At 37.3% G+C, this 27,074-nt stretch overlaps 1 protein-coding gene and 1 long non-coding RNA gene across 6 annotated transcripts in view; one reads left to right on the top strand and one right to left on the bottom strand.

Moving 5' to 3' along the window:
• Nucleotides 1–27,074, bottom strand: part of C2CD3 (C2 domain containing 3 centriole elongation regulator) — a 124,951-nt gene that overhangs the window by 66,767 nt on the left and 31,110 nt on the right. For all 4 annotated transcript variants that reach the window (XM_024761948.1, XM_024761950.1, XM_024761949.1 and 1 more), the window contains exons 8-15: nt 17,796–17,943; nt 14,367–14,521; nt 13,376–13,582; nt 12,718–12,830; nt 9,510–9,628; nt 7,511–7,633; nt 2,930–3,424; nt 1,090–1,241 (exon numbers count right to left, since the gene is read on the bottom strand). In XM_024761948.1, the coding sequence (XP_024617716.1) occupies nt 1,090–1,241; nt 2,930–3,424; nt 7,511–7,633; nt 9,510–9,628; nt 12,718–12,830; nt 13,376–13,582; nt 14,367–14,521; nt 17,796–17,943 (1,512 nt within the window). The remainder of the gene's footprint in view (nt 1–1,089; nt 1,242–2,929; nt 3,425–7,510; nt 7,634–9,509; nt 9,629–12,717; nt 12,831–13,375; nt 13,583–14,366; nt 14,522–17,795; nt 17,944–27,074) is intronic.
• LOC112411077 (uncharacterized) overlaps nt 1–27,074 on the top strand; it is a 40,276-nt gene that overhangs the window by 1,226 nt on the left and 11,976 nt on the right. For both annotated transcript variants that reach the window (XR_003005561.1, XR_003005560.1), the window contains exon 2: nt 10,545–10,721. This is a non-coding gene — a long non-coding RNA (uncharacterized LOC112411077). The remainder of the gene's footprint in view (nt 1–10,544; nt 10,722–27,074) is intronic.

Here is a 27,074-nt window from a genome sequence, read left to right as displayed (position 1 = left end):
AATACCACAACAAAAAAAGGGGAAAAAGCCAAAAGCTTACAGCTGACAATGACATCCATGATTCCAGCAGCACTCCTTAGCCTGACCAGGCTTCCCAATGTTACCATCATATAAGTACTTAACTGTTCACTGAAGGCTTACCCGTTTATTTTCTCACTGGATCCTCACAACTGCTCCAAGAGGGAGATAGGAGATCTGTCATCACCCTCATTTTACAGATGATGAAAACAAAGCCAGAGAGGCTGACATCTCCAAGTTAAATAAGTTTCCTCATTTGTATAATGGAGATAATGACAATACTTCCTGGGGTTATAGAAAGGCTCACATGATAGTGAGCCATTTCTATAGCCAGTGCCCACAACAGTGCTCTTTGCAAAATGTAAAATATAGCATTTAAAACACAGAACCATGAGAAGGCTGAAAGAGGTCAGTTCTAAAATAATTAAAAATCACTATCTTGAAACAAAAAAATGAACAGTCTGTACTGAGGATAGAAATAATCTTCAGATAAATCAATACCCCATCTAGGTTTTGAGTAGTGATAAGTGAGGTACAGCAATCAAATCTGAAGGTCTAAGAAACAATGCACAGTACAGAAATCTTGCAAATGGCTGATGTGAACAATACTAACTGAAGTTTGTGACAGAGAGATACACCATCAGTATTTGAGGTGATAACTTGGCAGTTGAGTTTCTTGGTGAGGAGAGTGGACTACAGAGGCAGACTCTCTGGGTTCTAACCCTGGTTCCACTACTTACAATATATATGACAAGTTATTTAACTTCCCTGTGCCTCTGTTAACTCATGTGTAAAACAGGGGAAATAAAATTTACCTGCCTCATGAAGGACTGTTGTGGGGATTAAAATGACTTGATATATGTAAGGTTCTTAGCTTAGGGCCTAAAACATGGCAAGCAGTATCTGTAATACTGTTATAACATAGGAGAAAGAGTAGCAACTGTGGTGAAATTGAGAAAAGTCCTCCAAGGAATTATTGGGTTGTTCATGTTTGCAAACCACAAATATTCCTCTTCAGTTCATACAAAGTTAAAGATGTAAAAAAAGAATACTTCAAAAGGTCCTATTTACTTGAATGACATGTAAAACTGATGGAGGGGGAGTTTCACCAGCCCGAGCAGCTTGTCCTGTCCTGGGCTCCGCACCTTGTTCCAAGTTTCAATTACCATCACATTGTTCTTAAGCCTTTCCAGGCATTTGGAAGACAGAGAGACAGGAATCACCTGGGGAGAGGAACAGCCGGAAAAAAACAAAACAAAACTCCACATCTGAGACAAAGTATTAATTTATACTTTTATTCAACAAGCATTTACTAAAGCCTATCTGTGTACCAAGCACAGTGCTAGGAGCTGAAGACGTCAAAATAAAACCTACTCTGTTATCCTCAGTCTAAAGCCACAGTCTTGTGTTAGAGACAAACACATAAAGGCCAAATACAAAATGGCATGAATTCTCTGAGGACAAAACTCATATAGATAGGGCTTCTGGGACACAGGTAGGAAAAGAGGATATTCAGGAAATGCAAGTAGCTGAGTACAGCTGGACTATTTAGTGTGAAGAGTGGCCTGAGTCGAGACTGGAGAAGTATAGGTAGTCTTAAAGGGTCTTGCAGTCCAAACTTATATTCTATCCTGAAGGCTACGGGTAATCACTGAAAGGCTTTCAGCAGGAGAGTAAAATATTCAGGTTAGTGTTTTAGAAAGATCATTCCTGTTGGTGCACAGAGGAAGAAATGGACAGGGAGAGACAAGAAACAGGACAGTCTGAAGGCTAGGTGGAATGAGAGTAAGGGTCTGAATGAAAGCAGTGGCAATGGAGTGGAGATAAGAGAATTTATTCCAGAGATAATTAAGTTTGCAACATCTACTGGATTTGGTGAATCTTTATGTAAGAAAGACTCAAGGACAACTTTTAGGTTCTACTTGGGTTTCTGAGTAAATTGTAATATGAATTAGGGCAGACAGGAGGAGGAGGAACAGATCTGGAGGGAATAATAAATTCAGATTTGAATACATCTGAATTTCTTCTTCCATTTACACATCTTTATTGGATACCTGCAATTTGCCAGGTGATGTGTTAGGTGCCAAGAGGAAAGTGCCTTTGAGATATCCAGGTGGTGATGACCAACAGGCAGTTAGACACAAAGATCTGAAACTACACGGAAATGCCTGGCCTGAAAGAAGTGTGGATTTCAAAGTCATCTTCACACAGCTGAAGCTATGAGAGTAGATGTGGCGACCATGGGGAAAAGAGGGTTGGTTTGGAAGAATGCCAAGGATAGAGTAATTAATAGGAACACTAATATTTAAAAGTAGGAGAGGAAGAAGTACTGGGATCACGACTCTTCCAAGTTTTCCTACTGGCCCAATGACTGAAAAAAAAAACAGTTCTTGAGTCAGGAAGAAAATAAGAGGAGAGAGTTACGAAAGTCAAGAAAGGAAACAATTTAAGCGATAGCATCAAATTCTACTGAGAAATCAAGTAAGATGAGTACTGAAATCAGTGGAGGAATAAATGAGATTGAGGAAAAATAAATAAATAAAATAAAGAAGGAGAGATTGGAGAAGCAGAAAATAAAGAAGGAAGTTCAACTGATCAAAGCCCTAGAGGAAGCAGAAAGGAACAGAACTCAGAATTCAGGCAAAAGAAACAGTGGGAAACCATATCAACTGAGATAGAATAGAAAGAAATAGACACACAAAACGTTTTAAAATGTTGGCAACATCTTTTCCTCTTCCCATACAATAGTGGGATTGGATCTGCATATCAGATAATTATAAAAGCACTTCCAGTCTGAAAATTCTCGTTTTTTACAATGGAATTATGATTTGGGAAACATACTTCTGTCCCCTCCCCAACTCCTGCCTTCATCCTTAATGCATATGGAATGTTAAGACATGTACAAAGTTACCTGAGAAAAGTTAAAGACTGGTTTTGTTGTGCCCCATGCGATGACAGATCTGGTGACTTCTTCTGTGCTGAAGAGCTTGCAATTTAAATAAACATTGCATGATGGTTGTTTCTCAGATTCTCCAGTAATGAAATCTTTCCCATCTGGCACCATCAACAGCACATGCAACAGCAAAGCACTTTCTTTTGTTGACACATTTATCTGATTTATCAAATCGTGAGAGGCTGGCACAGCCGTGAAGGTCGAAGGACTTGGTACAACAGGGCTTGGTGACTTTGGGATGGGGAGCACCAAATTCTGTGTTTTCTTTACAGTTTCTTCATGAATTTGATTGAGGTTCTGTGGATTTTTGGTACAGGTAACATGTTGACTAGGTTCTGGCAGTGTCTTATCTGGACTTGTAAGAGCACAAAGTGGGCTATGTTGGGTGTTGCTACTTAACTTTGTATTGACATCAGCGAAATCCTTGTTATCTATAACAAGCTCCACAGTTACCTATAGAACATAAAAGGAAGAGAGTTAATAGGAATATTTTCTAGAATCAGAAACAGAATTTTGGAGCCAGGAGCAGCATCAGATTGTTAGGATATAAATTAATTCATCCTCAAATACCACAATAGTAGGAACACTAATAGACTGCACATACATCACCTTACCAGGACTAAGAAAAGCTAGGCAGATGATTTATTAATAATACAAGATGAGCCTAAAACATCATCTTGTGCCATAAATAAGTGCTCAGAAGAGAATGGAGACATATTTAAAGGACACAGAATCCAGTTGAAGGGGCTCCCTCTGGACAAATCCAGGACAAGCTGAGTTTCAAAATGAATAATACTACTAGTGGATTATAACCTTTTGAATAACATAAGAATCCATGAGTCCATACCAATATAAATAAGTAAGGGAGAAGGGACAACTCTTCTATGTAGTAGAATGCCAATTAATAAATGCACAGGGAATGATGGAGTTAATGGTGAAGTTAGCAATCATATTCTTTCAAATATCATAGTAATAAGTGATTCAGATAAACCCCAAATGGAGGACATTCTACAAAGTAACTGGCCTTACTTTTCAAAAATATCAAAGTACTAAAAGACAAAGAAGGGCGGCAGAACTGTTCTAGGCTAAAGGAGATTAGAGAGAGATAACATTTAAATGCAATGGGTGTTTGCTTCTTGAGTCTAAGATACAAACCCGTGTAGTATTTCTGACACACTTTCACTTATTAATGACTGTTAATGGCCTATAATCAAACCCTACCATTAGCTATGCAAATAATAAGATCATTATGTAAATTGAGGTTAATTAATTGTTTAAAGGTTCATCCCTTCTTCAGAATTAGCTACCCTGTGATCTTTTTTTTTTTTGCGGTACACGGGCCTCTCACTGTTGTGACCTCTCCCGTTGCGGAGCACAGGATCCGGACGCACAGGCTCAGTGGCCATGGCTCACGGGCTCAGCCACTCCGCGGCATGTGTGCTCTTCCTGGACCGGGGCACAAACCCATGTCCCCTGTATCGGCAGGAGGACTCTCAACCACTGTGCCACCAGGGAAGCCCTACCCTATGACCTTTAGCTCTATCACACATCATATGCATAAAGGTAATAAAATAAATTTAATTCATTAAAATAAATAAATAAACGCAATGCATGATCCTGGACTGGAAAAAAAATGCTACAAAGGGAAGTATTGGCATAGTTGGTGAAATTTGAGTATGGACTACAGACAGAATATACTATTGCTGTTAAATTGATCTTTATAACTGTACAGCATTATGTACAATGTTGCCTTTGTTCTTAGAAAATACACACAAGAAATTAGGGAGAAAGAGGTTTAATGTCTGTAACATATTCTCAAATAGTTCAGAAAGAAATTGTGTGTGTATGTGTATAGAGAGAGAGTGGGGAGGGGGACAAAAAGAGAGAGAGAAAGAGACAGAAGAGGTAGATAATTATAAAGCAAATACGACAAATAATTGCTGAGTCCAGGTAAAGGGTATATGAGTTCTTTGTACTATTTTTGCAATTTTTCTTTAAGTTTGAAGTTATTTTTAAAAGTTTAAAATGTTAAAAAGTAAAAAAGGATGTGGGATAAATGATGAAGAATGAAAGTGGTCACTATTACGAGGCTGAATTACTAGAGATAAAGGGGACTTGCAGCTCCTTTTATTTAAAACCCACAGCAAAGTTCTTTTGCTCTATTGAATATAGACAGCAATCTATTTAGAACAGTACTTCTCTCAACAAAGCCAGGACAGAAACAATTTCTAGCCCATCAACTCTATTTATTACCCCTTTCTGATTATAAACCTTGCAGTCTAGAATGAACTAGGAAAGCAAAAAATAAAACTTTGGTAGTGGAAGAATAATGTGATGTTAATTTTTTGCAATGGTAGTCAAACAAGTTTTTAAAATTAAATGGTATCTATTACTAAGAAGGCCAAGAAGAGGGCAGAGAGGGTTTCCAAGAAGAGGAAGCAGCATGAAAATCAAGAACAGAAGCATGGATGCATAACCCAGCACAATACTTTAGCAATTCTTTACATAGTTTGACATGGCTATTGGTAGGGAAGCTGGAACAGAGAAAGCTGCAGTGGTCAGGTGGGGTCATATGGTATGCCCTGTATTTTATCCTCTGGGTGATGAGGAGTCATGGAAATGTTTTATGTATGGCTGTGATGATTTCAAAAGCTCGCCAGTACAACAGGACAAAGCTATAGTGAAGCCACACATTCAAATTCTTCCACCTAACAGGAATGTAAATTGGTGCAGCCACTGTCAAAAACAGTATGGAGGTTTCCCAAAAAACTAAAAATAGAACTACCATATGAATGAGCAATTCCACTCCTGGGTATATATATGAAAGAAACAAAAACACTAATTCAAAAAGATATATGTACCCCAATGATACCAGCATTATTTACAACTGCCAAGATATGGAAGAAACCTAAGTGTCCATCAACAGATGAATGAATAAAGATGACATTGTACATATACAATGCAATACTATTCAGTCATAAAAAAGAATAAAAGTTTTGCCATTTGCAACAACATGGATGGACTTACAGGTATTATGCTAAGTGAAACAAGTCAGACAGAGAAAGACAAATGCTGTATCACTTATACATGGACTCTAAAAATAAAACAAACTAGTGAATGTAACAAAAAAGAAACAGACTCACAGATATACAGACCTACTTAGTGGTTACCAGTGGGGAGAGGGAAGTGGGAAGGAGCAATACAGAAGTAGCAGATTAAGAGATATAAACTATTATGTAAAAAATATGCAACAAAGATACATTGTACAACATAGGGAATATAGCCAATATTTTATAACTATAAATGGAGATAATGTCTAAAAATTGTGAATCACTGTATTGTACACCTGTAACTTATATAATATTGTACATCAACTATACTTCAGTTAAAAGAAAATGATTAGGGCAAGCTCTAAAGAACAAAAAATTCTTCCACCTAAGAAAATGATGCTTCTGAATAAAGGACAGAACCCTCTCTCCGATGAATTACACATAGCATTCATCTCACCACACACAAACTCAGCCACTTCTCTCCTTGTTCACTGCCACTACTCTAGTACAAACTATCAATCATTTCTTTTCTGGATGAATGCAACATTTTCCCTCCTGCACCCTACAATATTCTCTACCCAGTAATCTTTTAAAATGTAAACCGGATGTCACTTCCATGCTTCAATGTCCTTTCTTGGCTCTTAGGATAAAAGCTAAACCCTTTACTCTGACCTACAAAGCTCTGAGCGACATGGCTCCCGCCTGCCTGTCCAATCTCCCTTTTGGCTCACTATCCTGTGGCAACATTCTGCCCCTTGACGAAGTGAAGCCCATTCTCACTTTAGGACCTTCGCATGTGCCATTCTTTTCTCTGGAACGATCTTTCCTGTGCTTTTTACTTGGTGGCCTCTTCCTCTCATTCTTCAAATCTCACCTTAAATGTCACCTCCTTAGAGACACCTTCCCATCTCCTACTTCCTCCCAGGTACTTACTGTCATATTGTATCATTTAGTTCCTTCACAGCAGTTTTTTTTTAAATTATACACGTGAAATAAATTTATTTATTTATTTATTTTTATTTTTGGCTGCACTGGGTCTTCATCGCTGTGTGTGGGCTCTCTCCAGTTGCGGCAAATGGGGGCTACTCCTTGTTGCGGTGCTCAGGCCTCTCATTACAGTGGCTTCTCTTGTTGCGGAGCACAGGCTCTATGTGCGCGGGCCTCAGTAGCCGTGGCACGCAGGCTCAGCAGTTGTGGTTCACGGGCTCTAGAGCGCAGGCTCAGCAGCTGTGGCACACGGGCCTAGTTGCTCCACGGCTTGTGGGATCCTCTGGGACCAGGGCTTGAACCCTTGTCCCCTGCATTGACAGGCGGATTCCCAACCACTGAGCCACCAGGGAAGCCCCCTTCCTAGCACTTTTGTTGTCCTGTTTTAATATAAGCTGCAAGAGCAAAGATGCTGATTTTCTTGTTCACTGCTATAATCTCACGGCCAGCCAGTAACACATGCTCCGTAAATACTTGACTACCTGAATGTGTATCTACATACCTTGAGGGGGCCAAGTGGAGTCTGACCATTTTCCTGTTGCACTGCAAGCTGGTCACTGAAAGAAAGCAGCTCAGATTGAATGACAGCTCTCAAAGGTAGTGATGCAGACCCAATGACTTCAGGCTGAGAAAAGAAGGAAAGAAAAAGTTTAAGTTAAAGTAAAGAGAAGCCACAGGGGACTTTAATTGAAGTGACAACATATGATGACTTATAAAGGAATCCATGCTTTATGAAGTCAGTAGCTTAATTATTTGACTGAGGGAACTCTAAGTGGGAGCCCATATTCTGTCATTTTGGTCTCCCTTCTGGGTTTTACCAATTCTTCCTGGAAGATTAGAGAGGGTTTCATGAGTCACAAGGAGGTCAGAAGATTATCTTTTTCTATTTTTGAGAGTTAGTTCTTACAAAAAATGTTCAACTTCACGCTTAAAAATGAAAAGTGCAATTAAGATGATGCAAATGTTTGCCATTAAAGCTGGGAAAATTATAAAACATGCCTGATGCTAACAAGGTTATGGAGAAACAGGGGCTGTCATATGCCTGAAGTTGGGAATATAAACTGGCAACATACTTCTGGACAGGAAATTTAGCAATAAATATAAAAAGCTTTTAATATTCATACTCTTTGGCCCAGTAATTTCACTTCTGGAAATTTATACTGAAGAAATAGTAAATAATACATAAGAAGCTTATATACAATGTATATTTTAAAAGTTAACAATGAGATTTTTATGTTCAAAATCAGGAATTATTAATTATAGCACATTTCTAGAATGGAATAATATATAGCTATTAAAATGATGTTTACTAAAATTTGAAATAATATGAACAATATTCATTATGTTTATTAGAAATAGGGTATTAAATTATATATAGTAAACCTTCACATATTTATAAAATTACATGGAAAAGATTTACATTTTTGAAAAAAATGAATAAAAATCCTCAAGACAATGTTAAATTTTTAAAAAGCAGGATAAAAATTGCATATAAAATTATCCTAATACTGTCAAAGATTTACATACATAAGGTATTCATTTGAAAAAGATACACATAAATATTAACAATAGTTATTTATTGGTGATGAGATTATAGGTGATTTTTGTGTTTTAAAAATATTTTTCTATTAAAAACATGTATAATTCTTTTATAATTAGAAAAAAGCCTTAACTACGTGATTCAATGCAAATATACTGAAATGCTTATAGAGGTTGTCTTGAGGTTGTGATATTATGTTTTTCCTTCTCTTCCTATTTTGCTATATTTTCCAAAATGAACTTGTATTATTTAGATCTCCTGAAAATATAAACAAAAAGAAAACAAGATGCATTCCTCATACTATCCATACCAAAGAGGAAGTCAAAGATTATAAAAGCTACTCTTTTAATTGAAGGAAGTAAAAACTGCTCATGACATAGTTTGATTTCTGTTGTACCAGTTGCAAGTGGATTTCATAAACTTGGAATTAGCTGATAAAACTGCTACCCACATTATATTACTTTGGATATGGGATGGATAACTTATGTATTCTGTCTGAAAAAAGAAAGCAGAGCCTCAAATTAAGGCTATTATCCTGTATCAATTCAAACAACCCTCCATAGCAGGGAGCACAGTAAAGAGGTTAAGAACTTAGGATCTAAAGACTCGGGATAGAGTCCTGGCTTTGTCTTTTATTAGCTTGGGTGATCTTAGACAAGTTACTTCACTAAATCTTGGTTTTTTTCATCTGTAGATTGAAGATAATAAGGTATCTAATTCACAAATTGTTTTAATGATTAAATTTGAGAGTGTTGTTCACACAGAGCCTTTAGCATAATATCTAGCCTATAACAAATATCAATTAGAAATTTAAAATTATAATAATAAACAACAATCAAAAGTATTAATATCGTTTGAGCCTGGAGAATTTCCTAGTTTAGGTAGGAATATAATTTTAAGTATGCTCCAAATCCCTAGTGTGAATAAATGGTAAGGCAAAGGTCAAAATCACTTGAAGTACCTTTAACTGTGGGGTTTTCTTTGTGTAAATTTGGAAAGTAAGATTGGAATTCCACCAGTGTTCTATCATTGGGCCACCAAACTGTACCGGAAACACAAATCTCTGCTGGAATTTCACCACTGTAAGGAGAACCAGACACATAAGCACATGTCACACCACCCAACTAGAGCCATCTCATCAATCCATGCCTTGACACCACCCACCTCCCCTTCAAATCTAAGATCTCTTTCAGGAATCCAGTCAGTGTAATTTCATAAAAGTGTTAGGGTTATTAGGACTGAAGGAAGAGAGACAGAGAGAAAATCCTGGATACAGCACAGAGAAGATAAGCAGGGCTATGTTGCTCTGCTTTGCTATGAGAAATGAATGTCAAGCATAGGAGCACAGGATGTGTAAAGAGACATACCATACACTTCACTGGGTGTAAGGTATGACCAGTGTTTTAAAAGACAAGTTGACAGGTAATGTAATGAAAGAAGGGGGCTGGCTGGATGTGGGACAATAAGGGATAAATGAAGAGAAGAACTGAATCAAAAACTGTAATAATGAAAATGAGTTTATTTTCTGGCTGAAGACTAGGGGACTTCTCCTGTCACACTTATACAAGGTTCTAAGTACTGATCTTAGTTTGCAGTATTAGGCAGAACGGAGTCTGTCTTTTCATAGATGGAAAGGAAGGGGTTTCTGCTGTAATAGCAAGTGTAAATGGGATAAAGTGATGGTAGTATCTGAGTCTGTGCTCACTGCTATGTGGATTTAACAGGTTTAAAAAAAAAAAAGGAATTTGGGGCTAGAATCATTTGATATGAATAAGTTCTGTTACTTACTAATGAACCATTTCAGCCACAATTTATCACCTGTAAAATGATCTTCCAGTCCATTCACTTCTAGACCCTTAAAATGGATCTGAAGAAGCCACACAAAAAGGCCCAGTTACAGAGAATCCACTATCTCTGATATTCATTCAAACTGCCCGTTTGACCTACTGATCTCTATCCTTGCCATCTTACTTCTTGACTCTTTTGATTCCTTTAGGTACTCATGGACAGGATCTAGGTCTTGCTATCTGGATCCATCCACAGGAACTGTTAACAAAAGGTCTGGGCCCAGCAAGCGCACACCCACTAGACCAGTTTACCTGCTTATCCCACCACGGAAAGAGAAGTAAGACAACACCTACACCTCAGTGGTGTGCTGAGAGGATCAACTGAGGTAACAGATAAAAAAGCACTTTAAAACACTATAAAATCTTTTATGTACAAACAGAACTGTATTTCAACCTGGTGCTACTCAGATTTCTCCTTATTACTTAAGTATGTTTTGGTACTATATTACTGATTTGTCATATAATTCTCTGTTCTTAAGCTCATATTTTAAAAAATATGTTAAGGCAATAATGGAAGAAGAAATTCATGTAAATAAATTGCTAACAATATGCCAAAGCAGACTTTTTTAAAGTGTTGGAAGGGATCCTGAAAATAACTTGTCCATTCCATATTATATTGTTAAGAGAGGCCCAGAGATGAAAAGTCATTGTGTCTAGGGTCACACAATTAAGTGTGTGGTATAACCAGAACTAGAACTCTTCCAATTCCTGGCTTGATGCTTATTCCACATGTCCCATACTATCTTTCTCAGAAGGACAAAGGGAGAACTCAATCGCTGTGGCCAATAATAATAATGCATGAGAAGCAATATAGATGAAAAGCACATGATTTGGAATCAAAAATGTTCTAGTTCAAATTCTAGTTCTACCATAAACCAGTTGTGTTATCTTAGACAAGTTACTTAACTGATATATGCCTCAGCTTCCTCTTTCTTCATCTGTGTGTGTGTATGTGTTTTAAAATATTACATGATTAATATATATAAAACACTGAGTAGAGTTCTTGACACATAATTTAGTGCCCAATAAATGTGAGCTAGTATTAGTTACATACAACTTTAGAGTTTAATGCTTTTACATTCATTATCCCATTTGACTGTCCATTAAGCCCCTGTGTAATACAGGCAGTTCTTGCTTTGTAGATACTATGTTAACTGAAACTCGTGCATATCAGAACCGTGTCCTTGCTGTACCTCCATTTTACAGATGGGGAATCTGAGGCTCAGAGAAGTTTTAAGGAACTCATAAATGTCCTGTAGGTAGAAGGAGGTAGATGGGGAAGACCTGAGAAAAGAATCCAACATTTTTCTTTGCATTGGGGTTTGATAAAAACAATTTAATTGCATTAAAGCTCCTCAAACACACTGATTGACTTCAGCCAGCAGAATCAAGTATACATTCTCGAATGCTTTTAACAAACCTCCAGAGCACCTTCTGTTGCTATCGATAATTTAAGCATACAGAAAATAAAAATATGAAAAAATTTAAATGCCCTAATTCTTCCTTATGGTGTTGGGGAAAGTGAAACAATGTACTCTAGTAAAAGAGTATATTAAATTATTTAGGTGCTGTTTTTAAGGGTAAATAAGTATTTATTTTAAACGCTTGTGCTGGATATACTCACATCAAATGAGAAATGATACATGTGCAAGATTATTCACTGAAGCACTGTCTTTAATAGCGAAATATTGAAAACAACTTAAATATTAAAAGTTGAAAATATTACAGTAAGTCCAAAAAGCCAGTCACAAATATCACATATTATATGATTCCATTTATATGAAATGTCCAGGATGGGAAAATTGAGAGAGACAGAAAGTAGATTAGGAGCTGCTTAGTGAAAGGGGGCAAAGAGAGAAATGAGGAAAGAATGCTAATAAGTATGGGATTTCTTTTAGGGGGGATGAAAATGTTCTAAAATTAGATTGTGGTGATGGTTACACAACCTATGAATATATTAAAAATCATTGAGTTGTATACTTCAAATGGGTGAATTGTATGGTATGTGAGTTATACCTTGATAAAGCTATTTTTAAAAAGGGAAGAAAAGAAAAACGTCAATAGTTGAAAGAACATGATCTAAGCATCAGGAGTTCTGAGTTACAGTTTCAGCTATGTCACTGCCTTTCTGCCTTGCATCAGAATAGTCACAGCATCTCTGGACCAGTTTCCTCACTTGTAAAGTAAAGGAATTAGATTCACTTCAAAATTCTTTCTGCCTCTAAGATTCTATGATAATACAGGAGTATATGAATAATTAGGGATTCAAAAATTCTTCCAAAGCCAAAATATCTAAGGAGCAGAAATCAAGTTCTCTCTTACTTCCATCTGTAATTTTACTGGATGCAAGTCGAACCACCTCAGTGATCAAAGCTGTCTTTGTCAATCCATTTTTGGAAAAGCCCATAGGAAAGTGATATTCCACAAAGAAGGTGCTAAAAAGTCAAAACAAGAAAAGTAATTAAAAAACAAACCAAATAATAAACGTATTTTCTCTCTGATAAATCCTACATATCTTTCAAGGCCCTATTTTTAGAACCTCAGGTCCTCAGAGGACCGACCTGCTCTTTTGAAAGCCTTTACCAGTCTTGCGTTCCCACAGCACTTTTCATATAAAACATCTCTTTTGGCCCCTACAGCCCTATCATATTGGGTTGGCCAAAGAGTTTGTTTGGGCTTTTCTGTAACATCTTACAAAAACCCGAACGAACTTTTTGGCCAACCCAAGAGACAGCCATTTAAATGTTTCTCTCTCCTATTGACTGTAAGGCATGGAAGAATGAAGCCTGGGTCTTAATTTTCTTTATTCTCATACTTTTAATGCTTGGGACCTAGTGGGGGATTCAGTACATTTTTGTTGATTGAATGAAGCATATGAAAGCACTTTATAAATCATAAAGTACTATGTAATTATTTATTATTACTAGCAGACACACTTTCCAGAAATGTCAAATTTAGTTTTCCCATGTTAGAGACATACCGCTTTTTTGTTGTCAGCTTAGGTGGTCTCCCAGGAAAGCTTTTTTTGCCAGGGGTCTCCTGGAGACTATCTGGAGGAACTCCCATTGTTTCGATGATGATTCTGACTGAATGTGTTCTACCCAGAAGGGCCAGTCTATCCACACTTAGTGTCATCACTTGGGCATCTTCTGGAGTTTCTGATAGCATCTGTTGTTCAATCAAGTTTCTGAAAGGAGTTCATATAGACAGTGAGGCAGATGGTCAGAAGCCAAATATGAAACGATCTAGTTGGTACAGGCAAGAGGAGGAAGGAGGAAGGGCAGCAGGCATCTTAATTCACAAGTTATCAAAGATTGGGAAATGGCTTTAATCATCATAATTCTGGTCCTAATCTACATGAAAGAAATCTCAAAAAATGTAAAAACAGGGACTTCCCTGGTGGTCCAGTGGTTAAGACTCCACGCTCCCAATGCAGGGGGACCACATTTGATCCCTGGTCAGGGAACTAGATCCTGCATGCCACAACTAAAGATCCCACAACAAAGATCCCGTGTGCCACAACTAAGACCCATGCAGCCAAAAAAAAAAAAAAGTAAAAACATTCTTGTAATCCAAAGGCTTATTATCTCCACACAAGTACAGAAACTGATATAACAGAATTAGGTTTTCAACAAGGGATACAGACTTTACTTCAGTTATTCACTACTCTAATATAACTACTATCATCACTTTTGTGTATTCCTTTTCACTTGCTTTCTTTATGCATATTTTCTACATTAAGTGTAACTGAGCACACATACAACTTAGAATTCTGCTTTCTCCCTTAATTATTTTATCACATCCATCTTTTCATGTTATTGCATGTTTAAGGACTGCAATACTTAATGAGTTACTGTAACTCAACCAGTCTGACAGTGTTGGCAAACACAGGTGATTTCACTTGAAGAGATCTTGTGAAAATAATCTTCCTTTGCTTTTGACTCTAAACAAGCATTCATAAAGAGGCTCACCTATTTTTCTTGCCCACCACCTTCTTCTTCAACTTATGATCATTTGACTCTAGAACCTTAGAAGATCTGGCAAGAGCTTTTGACTGGCTCATTTTTTTAGAAGGGACAACATCATCATCTCCACTGAAGACATCACTGACACTGGTATCAGATTTCTATGGGGGGAAGAAACAAAAAGAGAGGCACTAAAAGATAACTGCTTTGGGGATAGTGGTAATGAAAACATTTCTCTAAAAGTAGTAATCAAAAGAGATAACTGACACCAGGAAGATAATCCTGTTTCTCCTGGCTATATAAAAATAATATGAAGTTCACAAAAATAACCTACAAGTTCAGTTCAAAGAAAATAAATGAAAATAGATTCTTCTTTTGAATCCTCAAAAGTAATAACAACCACTATTTACTGACTGCCTTTTTGTATCTGGTACTATGTTAAATGCTGCATGTGTATTTCTAATCCTTAGTACATTCCTGTAAGGTGTCCCCATCTCAATTTTTTTTTTTTTGATACGCGGGCCTCTCACTGTTGTGGCCTCTCCTGTTACGGAGCACAGGCTCCGGACATGCAGGCTCAGCGGCCATGGCTCATGGGCCTAGCTGCTCCACAGCATGTGAGATCTTCCCGGACCGGGGCACGAACCCGCATCCCCTGCATCGGCAGGCGGACTCTCAACCTCTGCGCCACCAGGGAAGCCCTAAAGATTCTACTTTTTTTCAGCACTCTATACTCCTAATGATTCATTCTGCTTTTAACCTTGCTAAGATGAACTGTTTATTATATGTCACAAATTTTCCTAATGGCAGAACTGGTGGGTAAACCCCCTGTAATTTTATCGTGAGAAAAGGTAGCTGAAATTGACTAATCAGCTCTAACACAAATGCAAAATAAGAAGACAGCGTTACAGTTATTTGGCTCCAATTAAAAAAAAATCTTGCTGTTATAAATGCAGGAGACCAATCCAAAGTAGTTTTAAGCTTATCACCTCCAACTCCCTTTTCTCAGCATCTCAGGGTATATAACGTATTGACCTGTCATAAGAGTAACAAATTAATAGTTAAATAGGCATGATCAGAATGTCCTTCTAGGAGGCAATGTAACTTTTCCAAGGTGAAATTACAAGGCTTTTTGCACTTAAGTTTTTCTTTGTTAAGTGGCAGCTTCTAAAAATGGTTTTGACAAGGTGATCAAAAGCTAGATGGGTTCACAGCCTGAAAAAAATTAGAGTAAATATAAACCAGGTTGTTCAAAAGCTCATAATTTCAGGAAACAAAACCACAAGGTAATGCTGAATTTCTAAGCTGTGGATGTTATTCAATATTAAGAACATTAAACACTGACCCCAGGGAAGGACATGAGCATTCTAACTCCTTGGTCTTCCCAGTGCCTCAAGGCCAATTGGTTCACTCCTTCTTCCAGTAAACAAACATTTTTTAAAAATTATTTTGTTCAGATAGCATGGGGGATTACCATTCATACATTCATTCGTTTATTCACTAAGAATTCACTGAGTACTCAAAATTCTATCAGGCCTTTGTTTTACAGGTAATAAAAAGATAATGAAGACATGTTTTTGTTCATGAGGAACTGTATCGTACAACATAAGGGCTGTAAGAGAGGCATGTGCAGGATATTGTGGACATTCAGGCAACAAACTCTGCTTAGAGGAGTCTGGTATGGTTTCTTCATAGAGGTGATGAGTTGATTTTTAAAGAATGAAGAGAAGTTTACCAGATGTATAAGGGCATTTCAACATCCTTCAACAAGTAGAAGGACCAGTATGAGCAAGAGATATGGGGATGGAAAAAGCTAGACTGTGAGACAATCAGTATGACTGGAGTTGCCAGTGGTTACAGGGCAAAAGTGGGAGATGAGGTTAGGGAGGTCAAGTCAAGATCAGATTCTAATGCTATGCTCAGGACTTAGGAGATGGTGTGGTCTAGTGGGAACAACATGGGCTTTTTGCCAGACAGACTAGGGTAAGAATTCTAGTTCTGCCTAACTACTAGTAATTAATGTCTCTAAGCTTTTATTTCATGATATGTAAAAGGATAACACTATCTCATGGGGCTAGTAAAAGAATTAAATGAAATAATGAACTTAAAACATTTGGCACAGTACTTAATAAATAACAGGTAACGTAAATTCCCTGGCACACAGAAAATGTGTACTAAATGTAAGTTCCCTTTCTCTTTTCTCCTACAGGTAACACAGTATCAGTGATGACTTTTAAGGTAGAAAGTCATTAAATCCTAACAATTCACAGTATCTTTTAAGTCCATCTCCTCCTTTCCAATCCCACAGCTGCCACTCTCATTCTGGCATGCTCTCTCTCTCTCTCTCTCTCTCTCTCTCTCTGTCTCACACCTCCAATAACCCAATGGCTTCCTATCTGCTCCCATTATTCTCCCCACAGTTGACCTCCTACATCACTGCCAGTTTAACATTCCTAGAACACTATTTCAGTCATGTCATTTCCTCCTCACTCGACATTCAAACGCTGTTACAGACTGCTTGTAATGTGCTAGCCTGCCTCGTCAATGTCTCTTCCACACGAATTCTTACCCAGTCAAATTAGATGCCTTGTAGTACACAAACTGCTTCTCTAAACAGGTCATTCTTTCTATTCCTATTTCATATCGTTTATCTCTCTGAACACTACTTTTCAAGTCTCAGTTAAAATCCCTTATCCTTCATGATGCTCCTTCCTGACAATCTCATGTAAAAGTCCTCCCTGCTTCTTCTGCACCCTGGTCACCCTCATTGCTTTTCCACTGAGCTGGTATGAACTACACTGTATTTCAGGTATCTTTGCTGACCTGGAGAAAAAGAAAATAGGGAATATGACAGCAATCTTCACAAATATGATTATTTGTGGAACAGTGAATGAACTCATTTTGTATACACTCTAGAAGATGCTAAACCAATGAATAGAACATACGGCTTGACATAAGAAAGAAGTTTGAAAATGCTAAAACTGCCTGAAAAGAGAATGTTCTGTCTTAAGGGTCAGTAGAAGTATTTGTCCACCATGAGTAGAGGTGTTTCTGGAACACCTGTATCTGAAAAGATACCAGTCAAGGGTGGTTCTGAGGGTATACCTACATTAGCTCTTCCTTGAAAGAGCTCTTAGGAAGCCACATAATATATTAAGATTATAGGCTTTGGACTCAGGTAAACTTGAATTTGAATCCTGGCTCTAACACTTACTTGCTATGATGTGTCCTTGGACAAAATAATTAATCTTAGTAGGCTTATCTCCTCATCTGTAAAATGAGGATAATACTCTCCTCTTCAGATTGTGATTATAATTAAATAACGTATGTAAAATGGATAGCTTTCTGTCTGGCAAGTGGTAACATGCCTACACCCACTTATATTATTAATACTCTTGTTCTCCAATTCCTAAAGTTTCAGATTCAGTGACTTACAGGTGCTGTGTAAAACAAGTTCTCCAGGAGACTCTGGTCATACTGAGGGTCACTGGGCTCACTGCTGCAATACACATCACTCCCAGGAGATGGGGAATCTGGAGGAGAGCCTAGCCCGTCCCAGTAACGACCTTGGGATAATTCAGCACTGCAGAGATAAGAAAAACAAAGCAGGACTTTAAGAGAAGTTTCAGCTGAGCTATTCTTTTTTTTATTAAACGGTTTGAAGTTCTAAACGTGGAAGAAAATATGTTAAACAGAAGACTTACGTTAAACAGAAGATTATCTGATAAATAGTTTCATAGTATATTCCCCCTCCTCTGGGGTGTCAACAGCTAGCATTCAAAAAATACACTACTGACAGTGATTGGGATTTCATTCATTTATTTAACAAATATTTTAAATGTTTCTTCTGCAGCTTGTGAGCACTGCTCCTTTTTGAAGCTCGACTTCTTGGTATTCTACACAATTCTCATTTGCCACTTACGGTTCCCCTTCCGAACCCCCTCCCCAGCACCCCCCCCAACCAGTTGCTTTTCTCCCCTCTTTGCACACCCTTAAATTTATGAATTCTGTTCAGTATATAGTCCTCTACCCTTTCTCCCCCCCAAAAATTAACATTTCTTTGAATTTATTCTTCTGTCTTTGACACAGAAAAAGGCATGCCATTTCCCTCCATGCAATATTTAGGACATACTTATAACCAGAAACTGGGAGAGGTCAGAAATATTTTGCACAGGCCAGAGGCCTGGGATTCCTGTTGGGAGGGCAGGAGATATAAAAGTAAAAGAAAAAGGGTGGGGGAAGGGTTGGAATTTGCCTGTATTCTTTGGCTACAAGACAAGTCCATTCTCAGAACTTCCTTCTTTTTCTTTTTAATCATGTTTTAATCAAAGAACACATGTACCTATTTTATATTTTTATTTAAAAATAAATTTATTTATTTTGGCTACGCCGGGTCTTAGTCTGCAGCATGCGGACTTCTTTGTTGTGACATGCATACGGGATCTAGTTCCCCGACCAGGGATTGAACCTGGGCCCCCTGCACTGGGAGCCCCAAGTCTTACCCACTGGACCACCAGGAAGTCCCTACACATACCTATTTTAAAAGTCAAATAGGACTACCAAGACATAATGAAAATCAGTAGCTGCCTGCCTCCTTAGAATCACTTTCAACTCCTTAAGATGTTTCTTCTGGTATTTACCTTCATATTTCTAAGTAACACATGTGTACTGCTATTTTCTGATTTTTCACTTTTCACTTTTCTAAATGATTTATGGACTTTCTAGCATGAAAAATGAAGGATCCACTCTCTTATACCATTATTCTTGGAAACAGATTTCCCTTTCCCCCATCTTCTCAATTTATATTACAATTTTTTGTTGTTAATCTTCAGGGTTAACATCATATCAGAGCCAAGTATAATTTACTATACTTTCTTTACAACTTCTAGTTTTCCTTGTTTTAATAATTGTCTTAACTTTCATTTACTTAGTTTTCTACGTGCCTATTACCATTTCATTATTGAACTCTCCAAGAGAACCGACAGATTTCTTCTCATTCTGCTCAAACACAGGAGAAATGTGCTTCCACCTACCCTTTCCCCTCCTTAGAAATATCTCTACTGAAGCCCTGTCCTGCTTCCATAAGAAGTGTTTGCTCTCTAAATATGACACAGGCCATAAAGCTCCTCTTCTCTTTCTTCTCTGTTACATCCCCTACTTCTTGGACTCCATGCCTTGCTCTTTATTCCTATATTCTCTTTGTTGTAGAGAATACCCTATGGTTCCCTGAGAACTAGTGCAAGAGAGGCAATCTTTCGAGTCCCTGCATGTATGAAGATATTTTTACTCTACCCTCACACATGATTGATTCGAAACGGAATTTGAGGTCAACAATCAAGAATTTTCAGAATCCTGGGACTTTCCTTGTGGTCCAGTGGGTAAGACTCCCTGCTCCCAGTACAGGGGGCCCGGGTTCAATCCCTAGTTGGGGAACTAGATCCCACATGCATGCTGCAACTAAGAGTTCGCATGCCGCAACTAAGAAGTCCACATGCTACAACTAAACATTCTGCAATGAAGATCCCGCACGCCACAACAAAGATCCCACTAAGACCTGGCGCAGCCTAAACAAACAAACAAAAATAATAAATAAATAAATATTAAAAAAAAAAAAAAGAATTTTCAGAATCCTGAAAGCAATTCTCCACTGTCTTCCATGGAGCTGGAAGAAAACTCTTTTTTATTTCTGGCTTTATTGAGGTATAATTGACAAATAAAATTGTAACATATTAAAAGTGTACAATTGATGACTTGATATACATTGTGAAAGAATTCCTCTCATTGAGTTAATTAATGCATCTATCACCTCACATATTTCCTTTTCCCTTCTTTCTTCCTTCTTTCTTTCCCTTTTTATTTTCTTATGAGAACATTTAAGTTCTACTCTCTCAGTAAATTTCAGTTATGCAATAGTGTTATCAACTATAGTCACATTATAACTAGATCCTCAGACCTTATTATTCTTATAACTGAAAATGTGTACCATTTTACCAACCCCTCCCTATTTTCTCCAACCCCCAGAAACCACTTTTTGATAATCTTTCAATAAATTTGACTTTATTTTTGATTCCACATATAAGTGATACCATGTAGTATTTCTCTGTCTGGCTTATTTCGCTTAGCATAATGCTCTCCTGGTTCATCCATGTTGTCACAAATGACAGGATTTCCTTCTTTGTTAAGGCTGAATAATATTCATTCCATATTTTCTTGATCCATTAATCCACTGATAGACACTTAGGTTGTTTCCATACCTTGGCTATTATGTATAATGCTGCAATGAACATGAGAGTACAAATATCTCATCAACATAATGATTTCAAGCAAACTAAATGTCCATCAACAGAGGAATGGATAAAGATGTGGTATATATATACAATGGACTATTACTCAGCCATAAAAAGGAATGAATAATGCCATCTGCAGTGACATGGATGGACCTAGAGATTGTCATACAGAGTGAAGTAAGTCAGAAAGAGAAAGCCAAACATCATATAATATTGCTTGTATGTGGAATCTAGAAAAACGGATCAGATGAACTTATTGGCAAATCAGAAAGAGAGTTACAGAATAGAAAATAAACTTATGGTTACCAAGGGGGGATGGGGGGGTGGGATGAATTGGGAAACTGGATTGACATACATACACTGCTATATATAAAATAGATAATTAATGATAACCTACTGTATAGCACAAGGAGCTCTACTCAATGCTCTGTGGTGACCTAAATGAGAAGGAAATCTATACAACAGTGGATATATGTATATACATAACTAATTCACTTTGCTGTACAGCAGAAACTAACACAACATTGTAAAGCAACTATACTCCAATAAAAAAAAAAAAGATAAACAACAAGGACCTACTGTATAGCACAGGGAACTCTACTCAATACTCAATAACCTATATGGGAAAAGAATCTAAAAAGGAATAGATATATGTATATGTATAACAAAACCACTTTGCTGTACACCTGAAACACAACATTGTAAATCAACTATACTCCAATATAAAATAAATTTTTTAAATTTCAAAAAAAAACAGACAATGATTTCATTTCCTTTGTATATACAACCAGAATTGGGATTGCTGGGTCATATGGAAGCTCTATTCTTAATTTCTGGAGGAACCTCCATACTGTTTTCCATAGTGACTATACCAGTTTACATTCCCAACGACAGTGTACAGGGTTTTCTTTTTCTCCAAATTCTCACCAGCATTTATCTCCTTTCTTTTTGTAACAGACATTTTAATAGGTGTGAAGTGATATCTCCTTATGGTTTTGATGTGCAGTTCCCTGATGATTAATGATGTTGAGTACATTTTCTTGTACCTCTTGGCCATTTGTATGTCTTCTTTGGAAAAAAGGTCTATTTAGGTCTTTTGCCCAATTTTTAATTGGGCTATTTGTTTGTTGTTTTTTTTACTATAGAGTTGTATAAGTTCCTTGTATATTTTGGATATCAACCCCATATCAGATACGTGGTTTGCAAATATCTTCTGCCTTTGCATTTTGTTGATGGTTTTCTTTGCTGTGTTTTAGTTTCATGTGGTCCCACTTACTTATTTTTGCTTTTGTTCCCTTTGATTTTGGTGTCAAGTCCAAAAAATTATTGACAAGACCAATGTCAAGGAGCTTACCCCACTATGTTTTCTTTCAGGAGTTTTATGGTTTCAGGTCCATGCTCAAGTCTTTAATCCATTTTGAGTTGATTTCTGTATACAGTGTAAAACAGTGTCCAGTTTCATTTTTTTGGGGATTTTTAAATTTTTTTATTCAAACAGAAAGTCACAAAAATTATAATCATCCTCATCAGTTCACTCAGTCCCATGTAATTAATTTTTGTTTCATCTTGATCTTTTGTTAGCACTTTTATGAATTCATCAGTTTTCCATAAGAGTTCTGAAAATGCTTATTCATTCAGTTCAGCAGTATAGTCGGTTACCAGAAACCTGTACTTGTCAGTCTTTTCCATGAATTCCTTGAAGATGAAACCCTTTTATAGGAACATTTTTGCAAAAGCATGAGACTACACCCAGAACTGTCTGTAAATGACAAGACTTAAAAATGACCACAGTTAAAGATTTCACGAAAGTTCATAATAATGCAATTGACAAGGAAATTTAGTTATTTCTGAGATATACATTTAAAAATAATAACTAGAATGATGACTTATAACATTATACCAGAACACATAATATTTTTAGGAATTTCATGTAATGTCTGAAACATTTATATTAACATATTTCTATACAAATAACCCAAAGAAAGTTTAGTATTAGTTGTTTTTTTAAATTTTTTAATTTAATTTTACTTATTTTTTTAAACAGCAGATTCTTATTAGTCATCCATTTTATATACATCAGTGTATACATGTCAATCCCAATCGCCAAATTCATCACACCAGCATCCTCATCTCCCGCGGCTTTCTCCCCTTGGTGTCCATATGTTTGTTCTCTACATCTGTGTCTCAATTACTGGCCTGCAAACCGGTTCATCTGTACCATTTTTTTTTTTGGTTCCATACACATGCGTTAATATATGATATTTGTTTTTCTCTTTCTGACTTACTTCACTCTGTATGACAGTCTCTAGATCCATCCATGTCTCAACAAATGACAGAATATTGTTCCTTTTTATGGCTGAATAATATTCCATTGTATATACGTACCACATCTTCTTTATCCATTCGTCTGTCGATGGGCATTTAGGTTGCTTCCATGACCTGGCTATGGTAAATAGTGCTGCAGTGAACATTGGGGTGCATGTGTCTTTTTGAATTATGGTTTTCTCTGGGTATATGCCCAGTAGTGGGATTGCTGGATCATATGGTAATTCTATTTTTAGTTTTCTAAGGAACCTCCATACTGTTCTCCATAGAGGCTATATCAATTTACATTCCCACCAACAGTGCAAGAGGGTTCCCTTTTCTCCATACCCAATCCAGCATTTGTTGTTTGTAGATTTTCTGATGATGGCCATTCTAACTGGTGTGAGATGATAGCTCATTGTAGTTTTGATTTGCATTTCTCTAATAATTAGTGATGTTCAGCAGCTTATCATGTGCTTCTTGGCCATCTGTATGTCTTCTTTGGAGAAATGTCTATTTAGGTCTTCTGCCCATTTTTGGATTGGGTTGTTTGTTTCTTTAATATTGAGCTACATGAGCTGTTTATATATTTTGGAGATTAATCCTTTGTAACTTGATTCATTTGCAAATATTTTCTCCCACTCTGAGGGTTGTCTTTTCATCTTGTTTATCCTAATTTCATTCTTCTACATGTAGCTGTCCAGTTTCCCCAGCATCACTTATTGAAGAGACTGTCTTTTCTCCATTGTATATCCTTGCCTCTGTCATAGATTAGTTGACCATAGGTGTGTGGGTTTATCTCTGGGCTTTCTATCTTGTTCCATTGTTCTATGTTGCTGTTTTTGTGCCAGTACCATATTGTCTTGATTACTGTGACTTTGTAGTATAGTCTGAAGTCAGGGAGTCTGATTCCTCCAGCTCCGTTCTTTTCCCTCAAGACTGCTTTGGCTATTTGGGGTCTTTTGTGTCTCCATACAAATTTTAAGATTTTTTGTTCTAGTTCTGTAAAAAATGCCATTGGTAATTTGATAAGGATTGCATTGAATCTGTAGATTGCTTTGGGTAGTATAGTCATTTTCACAATATTGATTCTTCCAATCCAAGAACATGGTATATCTCTCCATCTGTTGGTATCATCTTTAATTTCTTTCATCAGTGTCTTATAGTTTTCTGCATACAGGTCTTTTGTCTCCCTAGGTAGGTTTATTCCTAGGTATTTTATTCTTTTTGTTGCAGTGGTAAATGGGAGTGTTTCCTTAATTTGTATTTCAGATTTTTCATCATTAGTGTATAGGAATGCAAGAGATTTCTGTGCATTAATTTCATATCCTGCAACTTTACCAAATTCATTGATTAGCTCTAGTAGTTTTCTGATGGCATTTTTAGGATTCTCCCTATATAGTACCATGTCATCTGCAAACAGTGACAGTTTTACTTCTTCTTTTCCAATTTGTATTCCTTTTATTTTTTTTTCTTCTCTGATTGCTGTGGCTAGGACTTCCAAAAGTATGTTGAATAATAGTGGTGAGAGTGGACATCGTTGTCTTGTTCCTGATCTTAGAGGAAATGCTTTAAGTTTTTCACCATTGAGAAGGATGTTTGCTGATGGTTTGTCGTATATGGCCTTTATTATGTTGAGGTAGGTTCCCTCTATGCCCACTTTCTGGAGAGTTTTTTATCATAAATCGGTGTTGAATTTTGTCAAAAGTTTTTTCTGCATCCTTTGAGATGATCATATTTTTTTTTTTTTTTTTGCGGTACACAGGCCTCTCACTGTTGTGACCTCTCCCGTTGCGAATCCGGCACAGGCTCCGGACGCGCAGGCTCAGCGGCCATGGCTCATGGGCCCAGCCACTCGGTGCGATGCGGAATCTTCTCAGACCGGGGCATGAACCCGTGTCCCCTGCATCAGCAGGTGGACTCTCAACCACTGCACCACCAGGGAAGCCCTGATCATATGGTTTTTATTCTTCAATTTATTAATATGGTGTATCACATTGATTGATTTGCATATACTGAAGAATCCTTGCATCCCTGGGATAAATCCCACTTGATCATGGTGTATGATACTTTTAACGTGTTGTTGGATTCTGTTTGCTAGTATTTTGTTGAGGATTTTTGCATCTATATTCATCAGTGATATTGGTCTGTAATTTTCTTTTTTTCTAGTATCTGTGTCTGGTTTTGGTATCAGGGTGATGGTGGCCTCATAGAATGGGTCTGGGAGTGTTCCTCCCTCTGCAATTTTTTGGAAGAGTTTGAGAAGGTTGGGTGTTAGCTCTTCTCTAAATGTTTGATAGAATTCACCTGTGAAGCTATCTGGTCCTGGACTTTTGTTTGTTGGAAGATTTTTAATCACAGTTTCAATTTCATTACTTGTGATTGGTCTGTTCATATTTTCTGTTTCCTCCTGGTTCAGTCTTAGAAGGTTATACCTTTCTAAGAATTTGTCCATTTCTTCCAGGTTGTCCATTTTATTGGCATAGAGTTGGTTGTAGTAGTCTCTTAGGATGCTTTGTATTTCTGCGATGTCTGTTGTAACTTCTTTTTCATTTCTAATTTTATTGATGAGTCCTCTCCCTCTTTTTCTTGATTCTGGCTAATGGTTTATCAATTTTGTTTATCTTCTCAAAGAACCAGCTTTTAGTTTTATTGATCTTTGCTATTTTTTTCTTTGTTTCTATTTCATTTATTTCTGCTCTGATTTTTGTGATTTCTTCCCTTCTGCTAACTTTGGGTTTTGTTTGTTCTTCTGTCCCTAGTTCCTTTAGGTGTAAGGTTAGTTTGTTTAGTTGAGATTTTTCTTGTTTCTTGAGGTAGGCTTGTATAGCTATAAATTCCCCTCTTATAACTGCTTTTGCTGCATCCCATAGGTTTTGGGATTGTTGTGTTTTCTTTGTCATTTGTCTCTAGGTATTTTTTGATTTCCTCTTTGATTTCTTGGTTATTTAGTAACGTATTGTTTAGCCTCCGTGTGTTCGTGTTTTTTATGTTTTGTTCCCTGTAATTGATTTCTAATCTCATAGTGTTGTGGTCAGAAAAGATGCCTGATATGATTTCAATTTTCTTAAATTTACTGAGGCTTGATTTGTGACCCAAGATGTGATCTATCCTGGAGAATGTTCTGTGCACCCCTGAGAAGAAAGTGTAATCTGCCCCTGTTGGATGGAATGTCCTACAAATATCAATTAAATCTCTCTGGTCTATTGTGTCATTTAAAGCTTGTGTTTCCTTATTAATTTTCTGTTTGGATGACCTGTCCATTGGTGTAAGTGAGGTGTTAAAGTCCCCCACTATTGTTGTGTTACTGTCGATTTCCTCTTTTACAGCTGTTACCAGTTGCCTTATGTATTGAGCTGCTCCTATGTTGGGTGCACATATATTTATAATTATATTTATATTTATAATTATATTTATAATTGTTATATCTTCTTCTTGGATTGATCCCTTGATCATTATGTAGTGTCCTCCTGTGTCTCTTGTAACACTCTTTAAAGTCTATTTTATCTGTTATGAGTATTGCTACTTGATCTTTGCCTCCATTCTTTTTCCGAGGTCCTGGATCATCTTCACTATCATTATTCTGAATTCTTTTTTTGGAAGGTTGCCTATCTCCACTTCATTTAGTTGTTTTTCTGGGGTTTTATCTTGTTCCTTCATCTGGTACATAGCCCTCTGCGTTTTCATATTGTCTATCTTTCTGTGAATGTGGGTTTTGTTCCATAGGCTGCAGGATTGTAGTTCTTCTTGCTTCTGCTGTCTGCCCTCTTGTGGATGAGGCTATCTAAGAGGCTTGTGTAAGTTTCCTGATGGGAGGGACTGGTGGTGGGTAGAACTGACTGTTGCTCTGGTGGGCAGAGCTCAGGAAAACTTTGATCCACTTGACTGCTGATAGGTGGTGCTGGGTTCCCTCCCTGTTGGTTGTTTGGCCTGAGGCAACCCAACACTGGAGCCTACCTGGGCTCTTTGGTGGGGCTAATGACAGACTCTGGGAGGGCTCACGCCAAGGAGTACTTCCCAGAACTTCTACTGCCAGTGTCCTTGTCCCCATGGTGAGCCTCAGCCACCCCCCACCCCTGCAGGAGACCCTCCAACACTGGCAGGTAGGTCTGGTTCAGTCTTC

This window comes from Neophocaena asiaeorientalis, unplaced genomic scaffold (genome assembly GCF_003031525.2).
Source record: "Neophocaena asiaeorientalis asiaeorientalis breed wild unplaced genomic scaffold, Neophocaena_asiaeorientalis_V1.1 scaffold263, whole genome shotgun sequence".
Lineage (NCBI taxonomy): Eukaryota > Metazoa > Chordata > Mammalia > Artiodactyla > Phocoenidae > Neophocaena > Neophocaena asiaeorientalis.
This window is presented reverse-complemented; position numbering and strand designations above follow the sequence as displayed.